The sequence below is a fragment of the Sciurus vulgaris genome (genome assembly GCF_902686455.1).
Source record: "Sciurus vulgaris genome assembly, chromosome: X".
NCBI lineage: Eukaryota > Metazoa > Chordata > Mammalia > Rodentia > Sciuridae > Sciurus > Sciurus vulgaris.
In genome coordinates, this window is record NC_136471.1 from 99,759,679 (window position 1) to 99,776,816 (window position 17,138).

The 17,138-nt window shown below is 37.8% G+C and overlaps 1 protein-coding gene across 1 annotated transcript in view; it reads right to left on the reverse strand.

Annotated features, from left to right (window-relative positions):
- Window positions 1-4,489: 4,489 nt before the first annotated feature.
- MAOA (monoamine oxidase A) overlaps window positions 4,490-17,138 on the reverse strand; it is a 70,502-nt gene continuing 57,853 nt past the window's right edge. Inside the window, exons 10-15 of the mRNA XM_079123494.1 lie at window positions 15,262-15,315; window positions 11,389-11,446; window positions 10,066-10,163; window positions 8,072-8,183; window positions 7,106-7,168; window positions 4,490-6,931 (exon numbers count right to left, since the gene is read on the reverse strand). Coding sequence (XP_078979620.1) covers window positions 6,785-6,931; window positions 7,106-7,168; window positions 8,072-8,183; window positions 10,066-10,163; window positions 11,389-11,446; window positions 15,262-15,315 — 532 coding nt within the window. The 3' untranslated portion in view covers window positions 4,490-6,784. The remainder of the gene's footprint in view (window positions 6,932-7,105; window positions 7,169-8,071; window positions 8,184-10,065; window positions 10,164-11,388; window positions 11,447-15,261; window positions 15,316-17,138) is intronic.

A 17,138-nucleotide genomic window follows, 5' to 3' on the forward strand; every position in this document is an offset into this window, starting at 1 on the left:
AGCAAAAGTAGTAGAAGATAGGAAATCATTAAAATCAGAGCTGAAATCAATGAAATTGAAACAAAAGAAACTATTCAAAAAATTGACATAACAAAAAGTTGGTTCTTTGAGAAAGTAAACAAAATAGATAAACCCTTAGCCACACTAACAAAGAGAAGGAGAGAGAAGACTCAAATTACTAAAATACATAATGCAAAAGGAAATATCACAACAGACACCACTGAGATAGAGAACATAATGAGAAGCTACTTTGAAAATCTGTATTCCAACAAAATAGAAACTACCGAAGACATTGACAAATTTCTAGAGACATATGCTCCTCCCAAACTGAACCAGGAGGACATACACGATTTAAACAGATCAATATCAAGCAATGAAATAGAAGAAGCCATTAAAAATCTACCATCCAAGAAAAGCCTAGGACCAGACGGATTCTCAGCCGAGTTCTACAAGACCTTCAAAGAAGAACTCATTCCAATACTTCTCAAAGTATTCCAGGAAATAGAAAAGGAGGGTACCCTACGGAACTCATTCTATGAAGCTAATATCACCCTCATACCCAAACCAGGAAAAGACACATCAAGGAAAGAAAATTTTAGACCAATATCCTTGATGAATATAGATGCTAAGATCCTTAACAAAATGTTGGCAAACCATATCCAAAAACATATTAAGAAAATTGTGCACCACGATCAAGTGGGGTTCATTCCTGGAATGCAAGGATGGTTTAACATCTGTAAATCAATAAACGTAATCCATCATGTCAATAGACTTAAGGATAAGAATCATATGGTTATTTCAATTGACACAGAAAAAGCATTTGACAATATACAACACCCCTTCATGCTGAAAACACTAGAAAAAATAGGGATAGTAGGAACATACCTGAACATTGTAAAGGCTATTTATGCTAAGCCCATGGCCAACATCATTCTTAATGGAGAAAAACTGAAACCATTCCCTTTAAAAACGGGAACAAGACAGGGATGTCCTCTTTCACCACTTCTATTCAACATTGTCCTCGAAACTCTAGCCAGAGCAATTAGGCAGACTAAAGAAATTAAAGGGATATGAATAGGAAAAGAGGAACTTAAGCTGTCACTATTTGCGGATGACATGATTCTATATTTAGAGGATCCAAAAACCTCCTCCAGAAAACTTCTAGACCTCATCAATGAATTCAGCAAAATAGCAGGCTATAAAATCAACACGCATAAATCTACAGCATTTTTATATGCAAGCGATGAAACAGCTGAAAGGGAAATGAGGAAAACAACTTCATTTGCAATAGCCTCAAAAAAAATAAAATACTTGGGTATCAATCTAACCAAAGAGGTAAAAGATCTCTACAATGAAAACTACAAATCACTGAAGAAAGTAATTAAGGAAGACCTTTGAAGATGGAAAGATCTCCCATGTTCTTGGATAGGCAGAATTAATATTGTCAAAATGACCATACTACCAAAAGTGCTATACAGATTCAATGCAATTCCAATTAAAATCCCAATGACGTACCTCACAGAAATAGAGCAAGCAATCATGAAATTCATCTGGAAGAATAAGAAACCCAGAATAGCTAAAGCAATCCTTAGCAGGAAGAATGAAACAGGGGGTATCGCAATACCAGAACTTCAACTATACTACAAAGCAACAGTAACAAAAACAGCATGGTATTGGCACCAAAATAGACAGGTAGATCAATGGTACAGAATAAACGACATGGACACAAACCCAAATAAATAAAATTTTCTAATACTAGACAAAGGTGCCAAAAATATGCAATGGAGAAAAGATAGCCTCTTCAACAAATGGTGCTGGGAAAACTGGAAATCCATATGCAACAGAATGAAACTAAACCCCTATCTCTCACCCTGCACAAAACTCAACTCACAATGGATCAAGGACCTTGAAATCAGACCAGAGACCCTGCATCTTATAGAAGAAAAAGTAGGTCCACATCTTCACCTTGTTGGCTTAGGATCAGACTTCCTTAACAAGACTCCCATAGTAGAAGAAATAAAAGCAAGAATCAATAACTGGGATAGATTCAAACTAAATAGCTTTCTCCCAGCAAAGTTAACTATCGTCAATGTGAAGAGAGAGCCTACAGAGTGGGAGAATATCTTTGCCTCTCATACTTTAGATAGAGCACTAATTTCTAGAATATATAAAGAACTCAAAAAACTCTACACCAAGAATACAAATAACCCAATCAAGAAATGGGCTAAGGAAATGAACAGACACTTCACAGAAGAAGATGTACAAGCAATCAACAGATATATGAAAAAATGTTCAACATCTTTAGTAATAAGAGAAATGCAAATCAAAACTACACTAAGATTCCACCTCACCCCAATTAGAATGGCAATTATCAAGAATACGAGCAACAACGGGTGTTGGCAAGGATGTGGGAAGAAAGGTACACTCATACATTGCTGGTGGGGCTGCAAATTAGTGCAGCCACTCTGGAAAGCAGTGTGGAGATAACTTAGAAAACTTGGAATGGACCCACCATTTGACCCAGCTATCCCACTCCTTGGCCTATACCCGAAGGACTTAAAATCAGCATACTACAGAGATACAGTCACATCAATGTTCATAGCTGCTCAATTCACAATAGCCAGACTGTGGAACCAACCTAGATGCCCTTCAATTGATGAATGGATAAAGAAACTGTGGTATATATATACAATGGAATATTACTCAGCTATAAAGAATGATAAAATTATGGCATTTGCAGGCAAATGGATGAAATTGGAGAATATTATGTTAAGTGAGATAAGCCAATCTCAAAAATCCAAAAGAGGAATGATCTCACTGATAAGCGGATGATTGCACTTAATGGGGGGTGGGAGTGGGACAAGAATGGAGGAAGGAGGGACTGTATAGAGGGAAAAGAGAGGTGGGAGGGGTGAGGGGGAAGGAAAATAAAAGAAAGTTAACCCAATGTTGATGTTCCACTTGTGGGAATTATATCATAGCAGAGAAGAAATGTTGACAAAAGAGTGGTGATTTGTATCTAATTTTGAGGATTTTTTCCCCAATAAAATCTAGCTCTGCCCTTGTTAATCATGACATTGACATAGCAGGAGATATGAACTGGGGGAAGGGATATTTCTTGAGGGCTTGTCTAAGAGGATTTTTTTCCCTGTTTTTGTTTTCCCATCTTTGCCCTTCTAAACCAGGTCTCTCTTACTCCAAGTAGTTTCATAAAATGGTTGCCAATGTAGGTACTCATTTCTTGGAAAATCAAAGGCATCTGAAAAGAATTTGTCATTCAAGTGATACAAAACTCAATTTTATATTTATTTATCAGGTACTTGAGGACAATTTGGATATGCAAGACAAGCAAACCTTTAAATGTGTTTTGATTGGTCAGTAATCACTTAAAAGAATTTGAATATTAATGCCTTCCAGTGGGGCAAATGATTCCTTGGTCAGTCATAGTCCTCATCATTTGTAATGTTTCCTGTTTGTTGCTCTTCATTTTAGTTGTCTGACTCCTGAAGACATTGGATTTTGGACTGTTGTTTTGGATAGTAAATGCATATTTTCCTTGTTGATCTTTGTTAGTAATGGGTAGATGGGGCTGCTTTATTGAGGACGAAATTGAATCATTTCCTTGGTTCCTCTAATCCTGTTATTTTTCTTCCATTTAAAGAATAATGCACCCAGGTGTGTTGGCATGTGCTGGTAGCCCAAGCTACTGAGGAAGATGAGGTGGGAGGATCAGTTGCATACACAGTCTGTTTCCAGGGAATCCAATCTAAGAAAAGGAGTCAACCGAGATTTGCAAAGGCCGAATGTCTTGCCCCTGCCACACAAACAAGTAAAACTAGAAATAGTACAAACAACCAAATACACAAATCACATTAATACTGCCATGAAAAGAATCCTCAGAAGCCATCTAGGGCCAGGCACAGTGGCACAGGAGGCTGAGGCAGGAGGACTGCAAATTCAAGACCAGACTAAGCAATTCAACAAGACCTTTATACAAAATAAAAAGGGCTGTAGATGTAGCTCAGTGGTAAAGCACCACTGGGTTTAATCCCCAGTACCACACAAAGAAACAAACAAAATAAGACAAAAAAAAAAAAAACCACATAAGCAACTCACCCTTTCTCAAATGGAGAGACTGAGGCAGAGAATCAAAGTGATTTGCTCAGGTTATCATAAGCTGTTAGGTGAGAATGCTTGCTTCAGAATCCATACCTGCGGTCCAGTTGGGCAGACTTCAGTATTCCAGCATTTAATCAGGTCCCAGACAACCTCAATACCACATGAGAGTCAAACCCAATGTTGTGAATCTGCAGTCTCAATACCAAGTAGTTTTTTTTAAACTGTATTTTCAATTAATTTTTTAAAAATTGTTCTTTTTAGTTATTTAAGTCTGTCCTCCATGGGCAACACATCATTGTGACCTCCTGCTGTGAGAGGTCACCAAACCTTCTAAACAGCTCTTATCAAACAAATACCGGAGGCAGGTCTGAATCAGGGGGGTAGTGCACTTTATTCACAAATAAAACAGTACCTTACAGGCAAAATCTTACTTCAGTGGCAAAATACACACATATGCATACTCCCACATGTAGCACTGGGACAAACTTTAGACATGGAACATTATACACCAAGTTCACAATCAAACAAGACATAGTTCACAATCCCTCAATATTTTTTTCTTTAGTGGAGTATGACACCTTATTTAACAGTTAACCGTGACAAACAGATGAACTTCTTAAATCTAATTCTTGACCTATCTATGGAGTGAGGTCAACTTAGCCTTCAGAACTGAAGGGGATGCCTTAATGGAGCCAAGCTCTATATCAACCTCTTAAACTGACTTTTGTTTCTCTGGTTTGGAGCAAAGATCTATGGTATTTACGTGCTGGGTGAGCTCATATATGGTAGGTATTCTCAGCTCCTCTTTCATGTTTAGGCACATCTAGACTGGCATTCATTTTAATACCCAATCTGTAGCTTACCAGGGTTGATGTGATTAGGATAAATTGGTTTTCTAAACTGTGGGAGAAGAGGGTAAACTGCACACTTAGGAGGCCTTCCACATGCAAGATTTCAATATGTTAACAATCTGATTACTGTGAAAACTGTTGCTGGTTCAGAAGTTTTTTCAAGGTGTGTCAGGACTGAGTTAATCAGTAAGTGAATAGAAACAACTGCAAGAGATTAGGGATGTGATTTCTCGCTGTTATTTGATATAATATGCAGCATTTCCTTATGAACTATAGTATATCCAAGACATTAATGAAACTTTTAAGTTAGCAAAAAATGCTTTTGAATTGTAAGATAAAGGGTAGGAAGAAAAATCCAGTTCTTTGCTCTTAGGATAGGCAAAACTTTGGAAGACCTTAAGTCCTCACATCAGGATCCAGAAATGTTTGTATTTAAGATCAAGTTAATGGTGTAATAAACTTGGATTGGATGAATTCCTCAGGCAATCTTTAATTTTTCTTAAATAAAAATGTATTTATATTTTAACAAGAAGTATTTTTATGGTTGAAATGTTTGGGAGGGGTTTTTTAAAAAGCTGACATCTTTAAAATGGGAAAGATAAGAAGTGGGCACTGTTCTGGGCCCACAGTGCTCCTAAGATAGAGAAATCAGTCTTCATATGTAAAAATCACTCAATTTCAAGTTTGTTATAAAACTTAATAACTAATGCAAGGGAGGTTATTATATAAAGCCCTTTCTGTATTTGACAGTCTATATAAATAATAATCAAGGAATTTTTCATGTATATTTCAGTACTGGATAGAAATTGATATGCTAATATTTAACGATGTTGAAGACACATGTAAGTTAATAGATCTGTCTAATTCTATGGCCATAAGAACAAAAGAAAAATATATATGACCCTAGAGGTCTTCAGACAGTAAAGAATCACCTGAAATAATACCGTTTTCCTAAAATTGGTATAGTATGCTATCACTGATAGGGATCAATTGATGTCTAACCATGTTCTAAAGGGAAAAGAAGGTGCCCATTGTAGTTGGTTTCACATGGAGCTAGTCAGGGAGGCCTCTTGCCATGATTTTACTCTGCTCATCTAGGGAGCTGTACAGTTACAATAAATCAATTTAAACATTTGAATTCAGTAAACACTCTCCTCTGTAAGATGTAAAAGAGAACAATGTACAAAAACCTAGTGCTAAGGCTAGATGTCTAGAAAATTCACAGAAGTTAGAAGTGGCCAGGAGGTTCCTGGGATATCAGACTACAAGATGTCCCCATCCTGGTCTGAAGGAACCACATGTCTGTGACCCCACCCTGCTTATCTCCTTATTTATCTAATGTGGGAGCCAGTCACCCCAGGAAGCTGTGAGGCTCTAGGTTCTGCACCAACACTTCACCAGTGCCTAAGGACAGTTATAAGCTATGCCTTAACCTACTCCATATCTAACAGAAAGTCAAATGCTTTATTTCTAAAATCATCAGATGATTTTTGTCAAAAGTAAGAAGAACAGGACACAGAAATTCTCATGAGCACATTAACTTTTTGAAATTAAGACAGCAATCACAAGGTTTTATTCTATCAATCAACATGAATTAGTCTACATAGACAAGATGGAGCTTGATCTTACTGAAATTAATTAGGTATTTCTTTGGGTTGTTCTTACTTTAATACAGACAGACTAAACTGAGGAGGGTTAAATCAAGTGCACTTAAATGGCCTAATGATACAGCCTTTAGTTCTTCCACATTTTCCTTTTGATGGTGATGGTGATGGTACTGAGAACAAGGACACAGCAAGCCAGAGGTTGGAACTTCATGACCGTGGCAGCAGCTTGTATTTGTACAACACAATCCAGAGGGCAGTTACTGAGGTGGAAATCCCAATGATCTTCAGCAGGCCAGATATGGAAGGCAGGTTTCTCTCTAGGAAGGTGGTGGTGATTTCAACTGATGGAACATCCTAGATAATGAACACAGATCATTAGTAGAAAACTCTTCCAATGAGGAGAAAAAATATCTGTAATATCATGCATGGGTATACCTGGATAGTTGCATTTGTAATGAAATCAGAGGCTAACAGAAGGGAAATGTGAATTTTATGACTGGTTTATGGATATGGAATAGCCAAACTTACCTTAGATTCAGGTTCTTGTGCCCATATATCTTTCTTAGCCACCTTACCCAGAGCATTCAAGACCTGAAAGAAAGTCACGGTGATATTATGAAATCAGGTTATATAGGTGTGTCAGATTTGAATTCTTACTGGTTATTATCTAAGCCCCATAAGTGAGGAGCAGAGAAATGAATATACAGATTCTATTAGTGTCAAGAACTAGATGAATGGCCAAAGAAAATGTTACACACAAACACACACACACACACACACACACACACACCACACTATAGAATATTATTCAGCTCTAAAGAAAAATGAAATCCTGTCATATGCAACAACATGAATGAGCTTAGAGGACATTATGCTAAGGGATATAAGCCACAGACACAAAAACAAACAAACAGCACAAGTTCTCACTCACATGCAGAAGCTGAAAAAAGTTTATCTTAAAGTACAGAATATATAACAACAAATTCCACTATTACGTATAATTACAGTGCACCAATATAAAAAGAAGTAGAGAGTGATACAGAGGCCACCAGAGGCTGAGGAGAGAGGAGAGAGGCTGAGGAGTTGAGGAGAGAGGTGATAGTGAGAGAATGGTTAGTAGGTACCGAAATATAGGAGGACTAAATTCTAGTGTTTTATAGCACAGTAGGGTGAATATAGTTAATAATTTACTATACATTTCAAAATAGCTAGATGAAAGGATTCTGAATGTTCCAAAGAAATGATAAATGTCTGATGTGAAGGAAATGCTAATTACCCCAATCTGATCATTGCACACTGTATCAAAATATCACACTACCCCACAAATATGTATGATTGATTATAATATGTCAGTGGAAAAAAAGGGCAAATATACACCTTCATGAAAATGTCATAAATCCCATCCAAAATTTTTTAAACGGAAGAACCAGAAAGACCAGATGCCAAAAATGCTGCTGAGACTCAGGAGGGAAACACTTTGGTTTCCTCTCTTACCTCTCTAGCTGCGCGTTCCCCAGCCTCAACAGCTCCTTCCATGTAGCCACTCCAGTGTGTAGCAGTTTCCGTGCCAGCAAAGTAAATTCTGCCTACTGGCTGGCGAATCACCCTACAAAGAAACAGAGGCCACACAAAGTTACCAGGGATGATATTGAGGGGAAATGAGCCAATGACTGACCTCATTGCAGAAGATAAGGAAACTCAAATTATTTATAAAACACAGCCCAAGGTAAAAGGTTCCTCAAAAGGCTACCCCTTATTTCCTAGACCTGTACATAAGGAGGCTGGTCAGATCATCAGTCCCTGAAGGTGATGTTGACCATTTTCAAGGCAGCCAGAATTGGAATGTGGAGAACATGCATTCAATCCACAATCGGATTTTTTGGCTGTGTGTTTCCTATTTGTGGTCCATTCTGCTCCTCATACTGTTTTTCCAAGGGAGCATTCTTTTTGAGATCACACATGGCCACAGAGTTGTCATGCAGGTGCTCTCAGTATATTAGGAGGGACTGCTACAGCAAGTGGGAAGATAGAAATTGACTGTCAGAGATTGACTATTTGTGGCAGAGAGATATGAGGGATTATATGAGTCTGTCTCTTTAAATTACAACCACTGTAAATTCTCTGGACTTCCCTGGGGAACAGCTGAGGGCAAGGAAATGGCCCTCCTTTTATAAAGAGGTCCTGCCAAAGAGAACCAGGGAAGGGCTAGACCGAATGGGCAACTGACCCCTCCAGCCTTCTCAGGGTTGTAGCCACTTCCATGAACTCTCTCAAGCTGCACACCCCACCCCACCACAAAGGCTTTCACTTCAACCCATTGGCACTTTTTCCAATTCAGGAATCCGCGCTTCATCTCTTCCTGACCCTATATTCTACACTTCTATATCACTACAGAATTAATTCAGTTTATAAACCCTGCTCTCACAAACAAAGTTAGTTTGAATCAGTTAAAAAAAGATAGGGCTGGGGGTGCAGCTCAGTGATAGAGCACTTGCCTAGCATGTGTGAGGCCCTGGCTTAGATCCTCAGCACCACAAGAGGAAAAAGACAAACAAGCTTCCAAAAGGAAAGGGTTAACAAATGCTTCTTTCTTGTGGATAAACATGACCTTATGTTACCTTTCTAGCTCTGTCATCTGGAAACCAGATGAAGGTGTAATACCACATATGTAACCAGGGGACACTGCTTATGTGAAATATGCTACCTTACCCATTCCTACACGGTAAACTGCATCCATGGATTGGGAATGAACTGTAAATACCTGGAGGAGACTGTCATTGTGGGCTTCCTTGAGTGTGGTGTCTCTTGTAACTGAACAAGTGACCCTGGGTGCTATGCCTATGACACATAGCAATAATGGCTTCTATGGAGCAAGGGGCTTCTAAAGTCAAGGTGGATCACTGCATCCCCCACCCCTGCCATGGTGAATCTCATTTCCTCACCATTCAACTGTATACAGCAAGGAATTATCTCCACTGAAGAAAAACATGTAACAGTCCTCTGTTGACCAGACACATATATTGGATTAATGCATCAAAAGTCCTTCCGTATAGACTGGCACCAAGGAACTTAGAGTGGTTGTATGAGACTAAATGTCAATCAGAACTCAAGACAGCCCCTTGAAGGGCAGTGCAGTTTGCTTCATTCTCAAAGTACTGCTGACTAATCCCAATTACTCAGAGACTGGGGCAGAAAGGATCACAAGTTTGAGGCCAGCCTGTGCAACTTAGGGTGACCCTGTCTCAAAAACAAAACAAAAAAGCTCAAACAGAAAAAGAGGTACTGCTGACACCTGAAGTTGTTCCCTGTGCTCTATTGTTCTATTTGCTGATGTCCTTCTTTTTCTGGGGACATGCAGAAAGATACAAACTATCTATCTAGGACATTAGAAATAGGAATGACACCTATTTCTAGAATTCTCATTGAACACTCCTTCTGTTAAATGTGGTGCAGGTCTTGTAATAATTGGTGTAGTGCTTGGGCAGTACCTTCCATATTGAGTCATGATCCCAGGGGGGAAGTAGGCAGTGTAGCAGCCTCCAGAGTACTGTTCCTCACACCAGTTCTTCTCTTCATAATGCACCGGCTGCAGTTAGTAAAGAAAAGATTCCAAAGAGAAAAAAAAGCTGAAATGCTATAAGTCACAATGAAGGCTCTTATGTGCTTTACTTTATCAAAAATTTCATAAGAAAAGAATAAGAAAAAAAAGAAATAAAAAGATGAAAACATTGTTTTTGTAACTTGCTGAAGGGGAAACATGATATTACCAAGTAATGGCCTTTTGTGAGGTGTCAAGTAGCAAAACATGGATATTATGATTTTTTTCAAACTCTCATCTAGGGGAGACAAAGTATCTCAACATCTGGGACAGCATCTTTATGCAGATGCTGAAGAATTTCGAGCTAAGTCTTTAGGAAATTCCATCAATGATCAACTTGTGGAAAGATCTGCTACAATCTCTGGAGTCTCTAAAACAACGGACTTCACTTCCTTTTCTACCCAGGTGTTTCTGCTGCAAAAAAGGGGGAGGAAGAAGAAGACAGTCACAGTACCTAAGAAAGGATTTGGTCAGAATCCCTTCCCTAAGCTGGAAAACTGAATGTTGGGATTCTTGCTAAAAAGGGGACAATTAAGATAGAAAATGTTCCAAGGGGGCATGAGAGAATCTTCTCTGTGTTCCCTAACACACTCTTAAAATTTATTATTTGAACAATTTACAGGTAACCCCTCAAAAGGGCCCCTAGCTATCCGTGGGTTCTTTGGAAGTCCTTTCCTTCTCCTGATTACTTCCAATAGTGGGTTAAAACGATTGCAGTTTCTAAATGAGTTGTAAATTGAGTCACCACATGAAAAACTAAATTATTATGACTTTGACCCTGGCAGAGAGTCTAGATTAAGTCTGTTCTGTCATGTATATACTACTATGTATTCACCAACAGATGCAGCATATTTGGGATTTTATTTCACATCTGGCAGTTGATACTGACTGAGGGCAGAACCTCTGTTCTGAGAACCAATCTCACCGATTCTTAACATATATCCTGCCACTCCAGGCTCTGATCACAACTGGTTGCTAGTTATTCAGCAAACATTTAAACTGCACAAGGGAACCACAGTTTTGAAATTCCATGCACCTGACACCACTTTTTAATGGTTACTTTTTTTTAACTGCCAAAGTTCATCCTTCAAGTTAAGAATACCTCTTCTTAACTCTCTTCATAAGACTGTCAGGAATCCAGAATCTGCTTTGCTTTACCAGTTCCAGTGAGCAAGCAGAGCCTGCTAGGGGCTAAACCTGGGGGGTTTCTTACTTGTAATGCTTCTTCAGATCCCAGCACTTTGGCATACAGTTCACAGATTTTCCTTTTCCTATAAAAAAGAGCCAAAAAAGTTGTTAAGGAAGTAATAACTGATGGGTACAGAATAAATACGATGAGGTCCAGGACACTCACCAATGAACCGGATTTATTACAAAAAAATGAAACTCAATGGCCTTCTGTAACTACACAAAGCAAACATTTCAGTGAATCTCTGTACTCAGATTAACTTTCTCTGCCTCAATAGTCATTTGATTTGAAGAGTCAACAGAATGTTTCTTCGTTTTTACATTTTTGCCTCTTTTACTCTCTACTATAATACCTGAGATAAAAATGAGGAAAATAAGATTAAATATTCTTAGGAATTAATTCTAAATAACTTTCCTGGAATATACATAATTATAGAAAGATCCTATTTTTAAATATGTAGTTCATATGATAGCAAGTCCTTTAATTCTATTCTTGTGTTATAAACACCTAAAACATATAAAACAGATTTAATATTTTAAGCATTAGATATGCTATTCTGAGAGAGGCTTAAAGTCATTTCAGTTTAGTAATCTGTCACTTGGATAGAATGGTCTGTGGACTAGGATACTGTTCTCCAAAGGGTATCTGGGGATGAACACAATACACTATGTGATGTTACCTCAAAAATCTTTGACTACCCTCATAATTCATTACATAAATGAACTGTATAGAATATGGTATGTATTATAGCTGAAAAATCAGTAGTTACATTTACCTAAATTTGTCTTAAAAGAAAAAAAAAAACATTTTAAACTCACTACTCCTGTTGAAAAAAAATTTAAAGGTCTAATTATTAAACTCACCAATTTTAGAAATTAATGGTTCTATTTCAGGATTTGGTTGAATAGGTTCATACTGAACCAGTTACATTTAAAAATTTTTTAGTTGTTGATGGGCCTTTATTTTATTCATTTATTTATATGCAGTGCTGAAAATCAAACCCAGTGCCTCACACACGCAAGGCAAGTGCTCAACCAGAGCCACAATCTCAGCCCTAGTTATATACTTTTTGTAATCCCCTTTTTACTTTTAATAGTTTAAACATGTGAAAATGTCCCTAAAATATTTTTAAAAGACTAACAAACAAATGGAAAATATTCATTAAAAATGGGGCAAAAAGTTAAATTCAAATCTGTAAGATAAGCATAAAAGATGTATAACTAAAAGAACCAATAAAAAAAACCTGGCAAGATGAATGGCCAAAAATATGCAGCAGGAGGAGGAGGTCAAGGTTACTGGTAACAAAAGGAACAGATTTTAAAAATACTATTTATCTTGCCAATTACATTAGAAAATATTTGGGAGGCTGAGGCAGGAGGATCGAGAGTTCAAAGCCAGCCTCAGCAATAGCAAGGCACTAAGCAATTCAGTGAGACCCTGTCTCTAAATAAAATACAAAATAGGGCTAAAGATGTGGCTCAGTAGTCAAACGCCCCTGAGTTCATTCCCTGGTTACTCCCCCACCCCCCAAAAAAGAAAATATTCTTAAAACATGCTCCCAATTTCTCTAAATAATCTGGGAAGCAATGTAAACTTATAAATCTATCCCTAAAGCCTCACATACCATTTATACAACTCTCAGAACATCCCTCTCATAGGTGTAGAGGATTAAGTCAGGAGGAAGTGATGGAATTATAAATGATGCTTGGTATGCTCTTTTCCTATGGAAGGTTTTAAGGATGAGGCAAATGCCACTACTGACATGATGTCATACAACATGAGGTAGATATTTAAATTCCAGGGAAGTCAGGAAAAGTTTGGTTTTCTTCAAGGGGCTGCTCACACATCAGAAATCATAAAGATAAGAAGTCTCAAGGCTACTATTCACCTGTCTCTCTCTGTCTAATCTATGCTATTAATTTCAGAGATGAGGAAGCTGACACTCAGTGAGCTGCTGAGACTTATTCAGTATCGTTCAGCTAATTAATGGCAGGGTGAGGCTCTACACTTCTGAGCATCCTGCTCATAGTAGATGCTCAATAAATATGTGGTGAACTAAAGTCCATGCTCAGCCTAGAGTGGGGCCCTCTCCCCAACTCTATGAAGAGATGACTGATTCTTATCTACCACAGAAGAGTGTTAAAAGCAATAATTCAGATATTTTGAGTCAATTTAAAACAAGGATATTAACAGTCAATATTCTAAAATGCTTAATGATGCTTAACTTATTTTCTGGACACAAAATAAAATCTTTATTAAAGCAGAGTGAAACCCAAACTCCATTTTAGTTAATTTTCAAACCATGAATGATAAAACCAGTTATAGTAGAAATACAGCCATTTAACATGTATTATTACATGTATTATTAGATGATCCAAGGACAGGTTCGCAAAAACACAACAGGAAATTACTGTTCTCTTCCCATATTCCCATTAGAATTCCATTGGGGGATATATGTAATGCAAGGATATTGCAACAATGAATTTTTTTTTCCTTTTTCAGTGCTGGAGATAAAACCCAGGTCTTTGCACATGCAGGGCATATGCTCTAGCACTGGGCTACAACCCAGCATGGAACAATGCATTTATTTAGTTTGGTTCTGAAATCAATAGAATGTATTTCAAATGAAGGCCCAAATAAGTCACCATGCAAATTATCTTGTAGTTGAATTTACCCACTGGTTTCTAAATCTGGATACTCAATCACCTGAAAAGCTTGTTAAAAATACAAATACTCAGGCTCCTTGTACCTTGAACCTACCAAATCATAATCTATAGGCCTCAGAAAAATATATTTTCCAAACATCCTTTGGAAGATTTTGATGCAGTCAGTTCTGGGAGCCACTGCTCTTGTCAATGATATATTCAGTAGGTTTTTGCCTTACAAGAACTTTTGAGAAGTTCAGTCACTGTGTAAAATCATAACCAAATGTCTACCTCCAGGCTGGTATTTATTTTATTAATAATAAGGAGGGAAAGCAGGAAATCCAAAAGAAAATGTCAAGCTCAGTATGCTGTAATGAAAAAGAATATGTGTTATCTGCTATTCCTGTCACAAGTTAGCTGCTATGGTTTGAATGTATATGTTCTCCAAAATTCATGTATGTTGGAACTTAACTCCCAAGGTGATGGGATTAAGAGGTGGGGGCCTTTAGGGATGTGATTAAGTCAAGAGGGCTTCGTCTAGCTTATATTTTTTATGATTTTTCTCTATCCATTTTACAGGAAAACTCTACCTCTCAACCACTGTAAATGAATACAAATGTGTAAAATTGAGTTAAATATACTCATATGGGCAAAGGAACCATAGTAAAATACTGAAAGGTTGATTTGTTGGGGTTGAGAATACTTGTGAAATTCTAGTATTGTTAGTGCAATGAAAACAATATAAAACTTGCCTTTTATCTATTTTTCAGGTTATGGTTTGGATGTGAGGTGGCCCCCAAAAGCTCATGTGTGAGAAAATGCAGGAAGGTTTGGAGGAGAAATGATTGTATTATAACTTAACCCAATCAGTGAAGTGATCCCTGATGGGATTAACTGAGTGGTAACTGAAGGCTGGTAGGGTGTAGCTGAAGGAAGTGAGGAGGTGGGTCATTGGGGGCATGGTTATGGGGTATATATTTTGTGTCTGGAGAGTAGAGTCTCTCTCTCTCTCTCTCTCTGCTTCCTGATCACCATGTGAGCTGCTTCACTCTGCCACACTCTTGTGACATGATGATCAGCCTCACCTCAAGCCCCAAGGAATGGAAACGGCCTCCTATGAACTAAGACCTCTAAAACTATGAGCCCTCAAATAAATGTTTCCTCCTCTATAATTGTTCTTGTTGGGTCCTTTAGTCACAGCAGTGAAAAAAAAAAAAAAAGGCTGACTAAAATGCAGATATAAATTCTTTACCTTATTTCTTTGTGGAGCTTAGCAAGTCGATCTGCTTTCCGGGCAAGGATGAAGCTGGAGAAAGAAGGCACACTTAAATATCAGGTTGCAGTCTTTTATGCATTGCCCCTTCTTAAGTCTTACATTACTGCTACCTACTTAGTATTAATGAACTCTCCCAGACCCTCCTATACTAGAGCAAACACCATGTTGTCTTCAGTCACCCTCTGAGTCCAAAACACTGCTAGCCTGAGCTCCTAAATGAAAGGTCACTTCCTACTTGTAAAATTTAACACAGTACTTGGTATACAGTAGAAATCAGAGGTTGGATGAAATAATGTTGCACTAAATGATTATACTGGCATTGCTTTGGTCAAATACTTGATTAAATCTGGACAAACAAATATTAATATGTGTCTGTAGTGGATGCCATGGTGGACACCTCAGGTTCCCTCTTCAGGACTTGTACTTGGTAACCTTAGCCCACAGCAGAAACCTTCACCAACAATTATACTCAGCAGGAGAGAACTGCCTCAGTCAAGTTTCTGCCCTTCTTCAATGGCCAGCTCCAGGATGGGGTGGGTACCAAGGCTCACCCCCTCAGGTTCAGGACAACTCTGAAGGGCCATCTTGGCTCCAGGATTTTCCATAAGATTGATGAAATCTTTATTGCCCAACCCCTCACCTCAGTTCAGGACAACTCTGTAGGACCATCCTAGCTCCAGAGTTTTCCATGAGAATGATGAGGTCTTTGTTGAGACAATACTAGAACCCAACTTCTTCCTTGGCCTGATCCCAATTCCTTCCCTTTCCCCAAAGGTAGTAACTGCTACAGCACTTCCCAATAAACTCCTGTACCCAAATTTCTATTTCCAAGATGAATTCCTGGGAAACTGATCTAAAACAGTCCCCCAATAAAGTAACTCAGTTACACTCAGATGTAATCTGCTTCCCTTTAATCAAACAGATTCTATTATACCAATATTACTAATTATATGTATATTTTAAAGAATTGAATTGTGACATGAAATTCTTAGTTATACTATTATTAGAAAGATTTCAAAAACCCAAATGAAGGCTGTGGATGTAGCTCAGTGGTAGAATTCATGCATAGCATACACAAGGCCCTGGGTTTGATTCCAGGAACCACACACATGCACAAATCCAAATGAGCCATAAAGCAATGAAATTATTTCTCCATCTGAAAATGATTTTACAGGACTGGAGATGTACTCAGTGACACAGAGCTTGCCTAGCACATGGGAGACCCTGGGTTCCATCCTCAGCACTGCAATAAAATACAAAAAACTTTTAAAATTATATTTCTTTGGTTCCAGACCAAAAAGATGAATAGATTGGAGTTGAAAAACCATATTTTCTCTGGGCACTACCCGCAAGTTAAACTGTTCCTCAATTGAATTGGCGATTACTTTAGGGCTGTTATTTGAGATCATTCTGGGAAGCAAAAACATGAAGTATGTTAACCCAAAGTATATTATTTCTGAAGAAGCTATGGACTATTTAAGACATTTAAACCATTGAACTTTATGAGATAAACTCATAATGTTGCTTGACTTCACACCTTAAGTTATGACTCACTAGTAAAGAGTTTAGTTAAATTTTAGGTTTATGAAAGAATCAGTAAGTTTAGGCCTATCCGATATTTAAAAGAAAACCATTGCTATCTAATGGAAGGTTAAATGACTTATCCGAAAACCTCTGTAGTCAACTCATCATATGTGTTTTTATAGTCCCTTTCCCAAAAGGCAATTAGTGCTGACTATTTCTGTCAAAATCTCAAGTCATGAAATGAAATAATCTCTTTTATCTAACTATGGACAAATTTTCTTCAACTTTCACTGGTACTTTATCATGGAAATCATGCATGCTATCTTTGT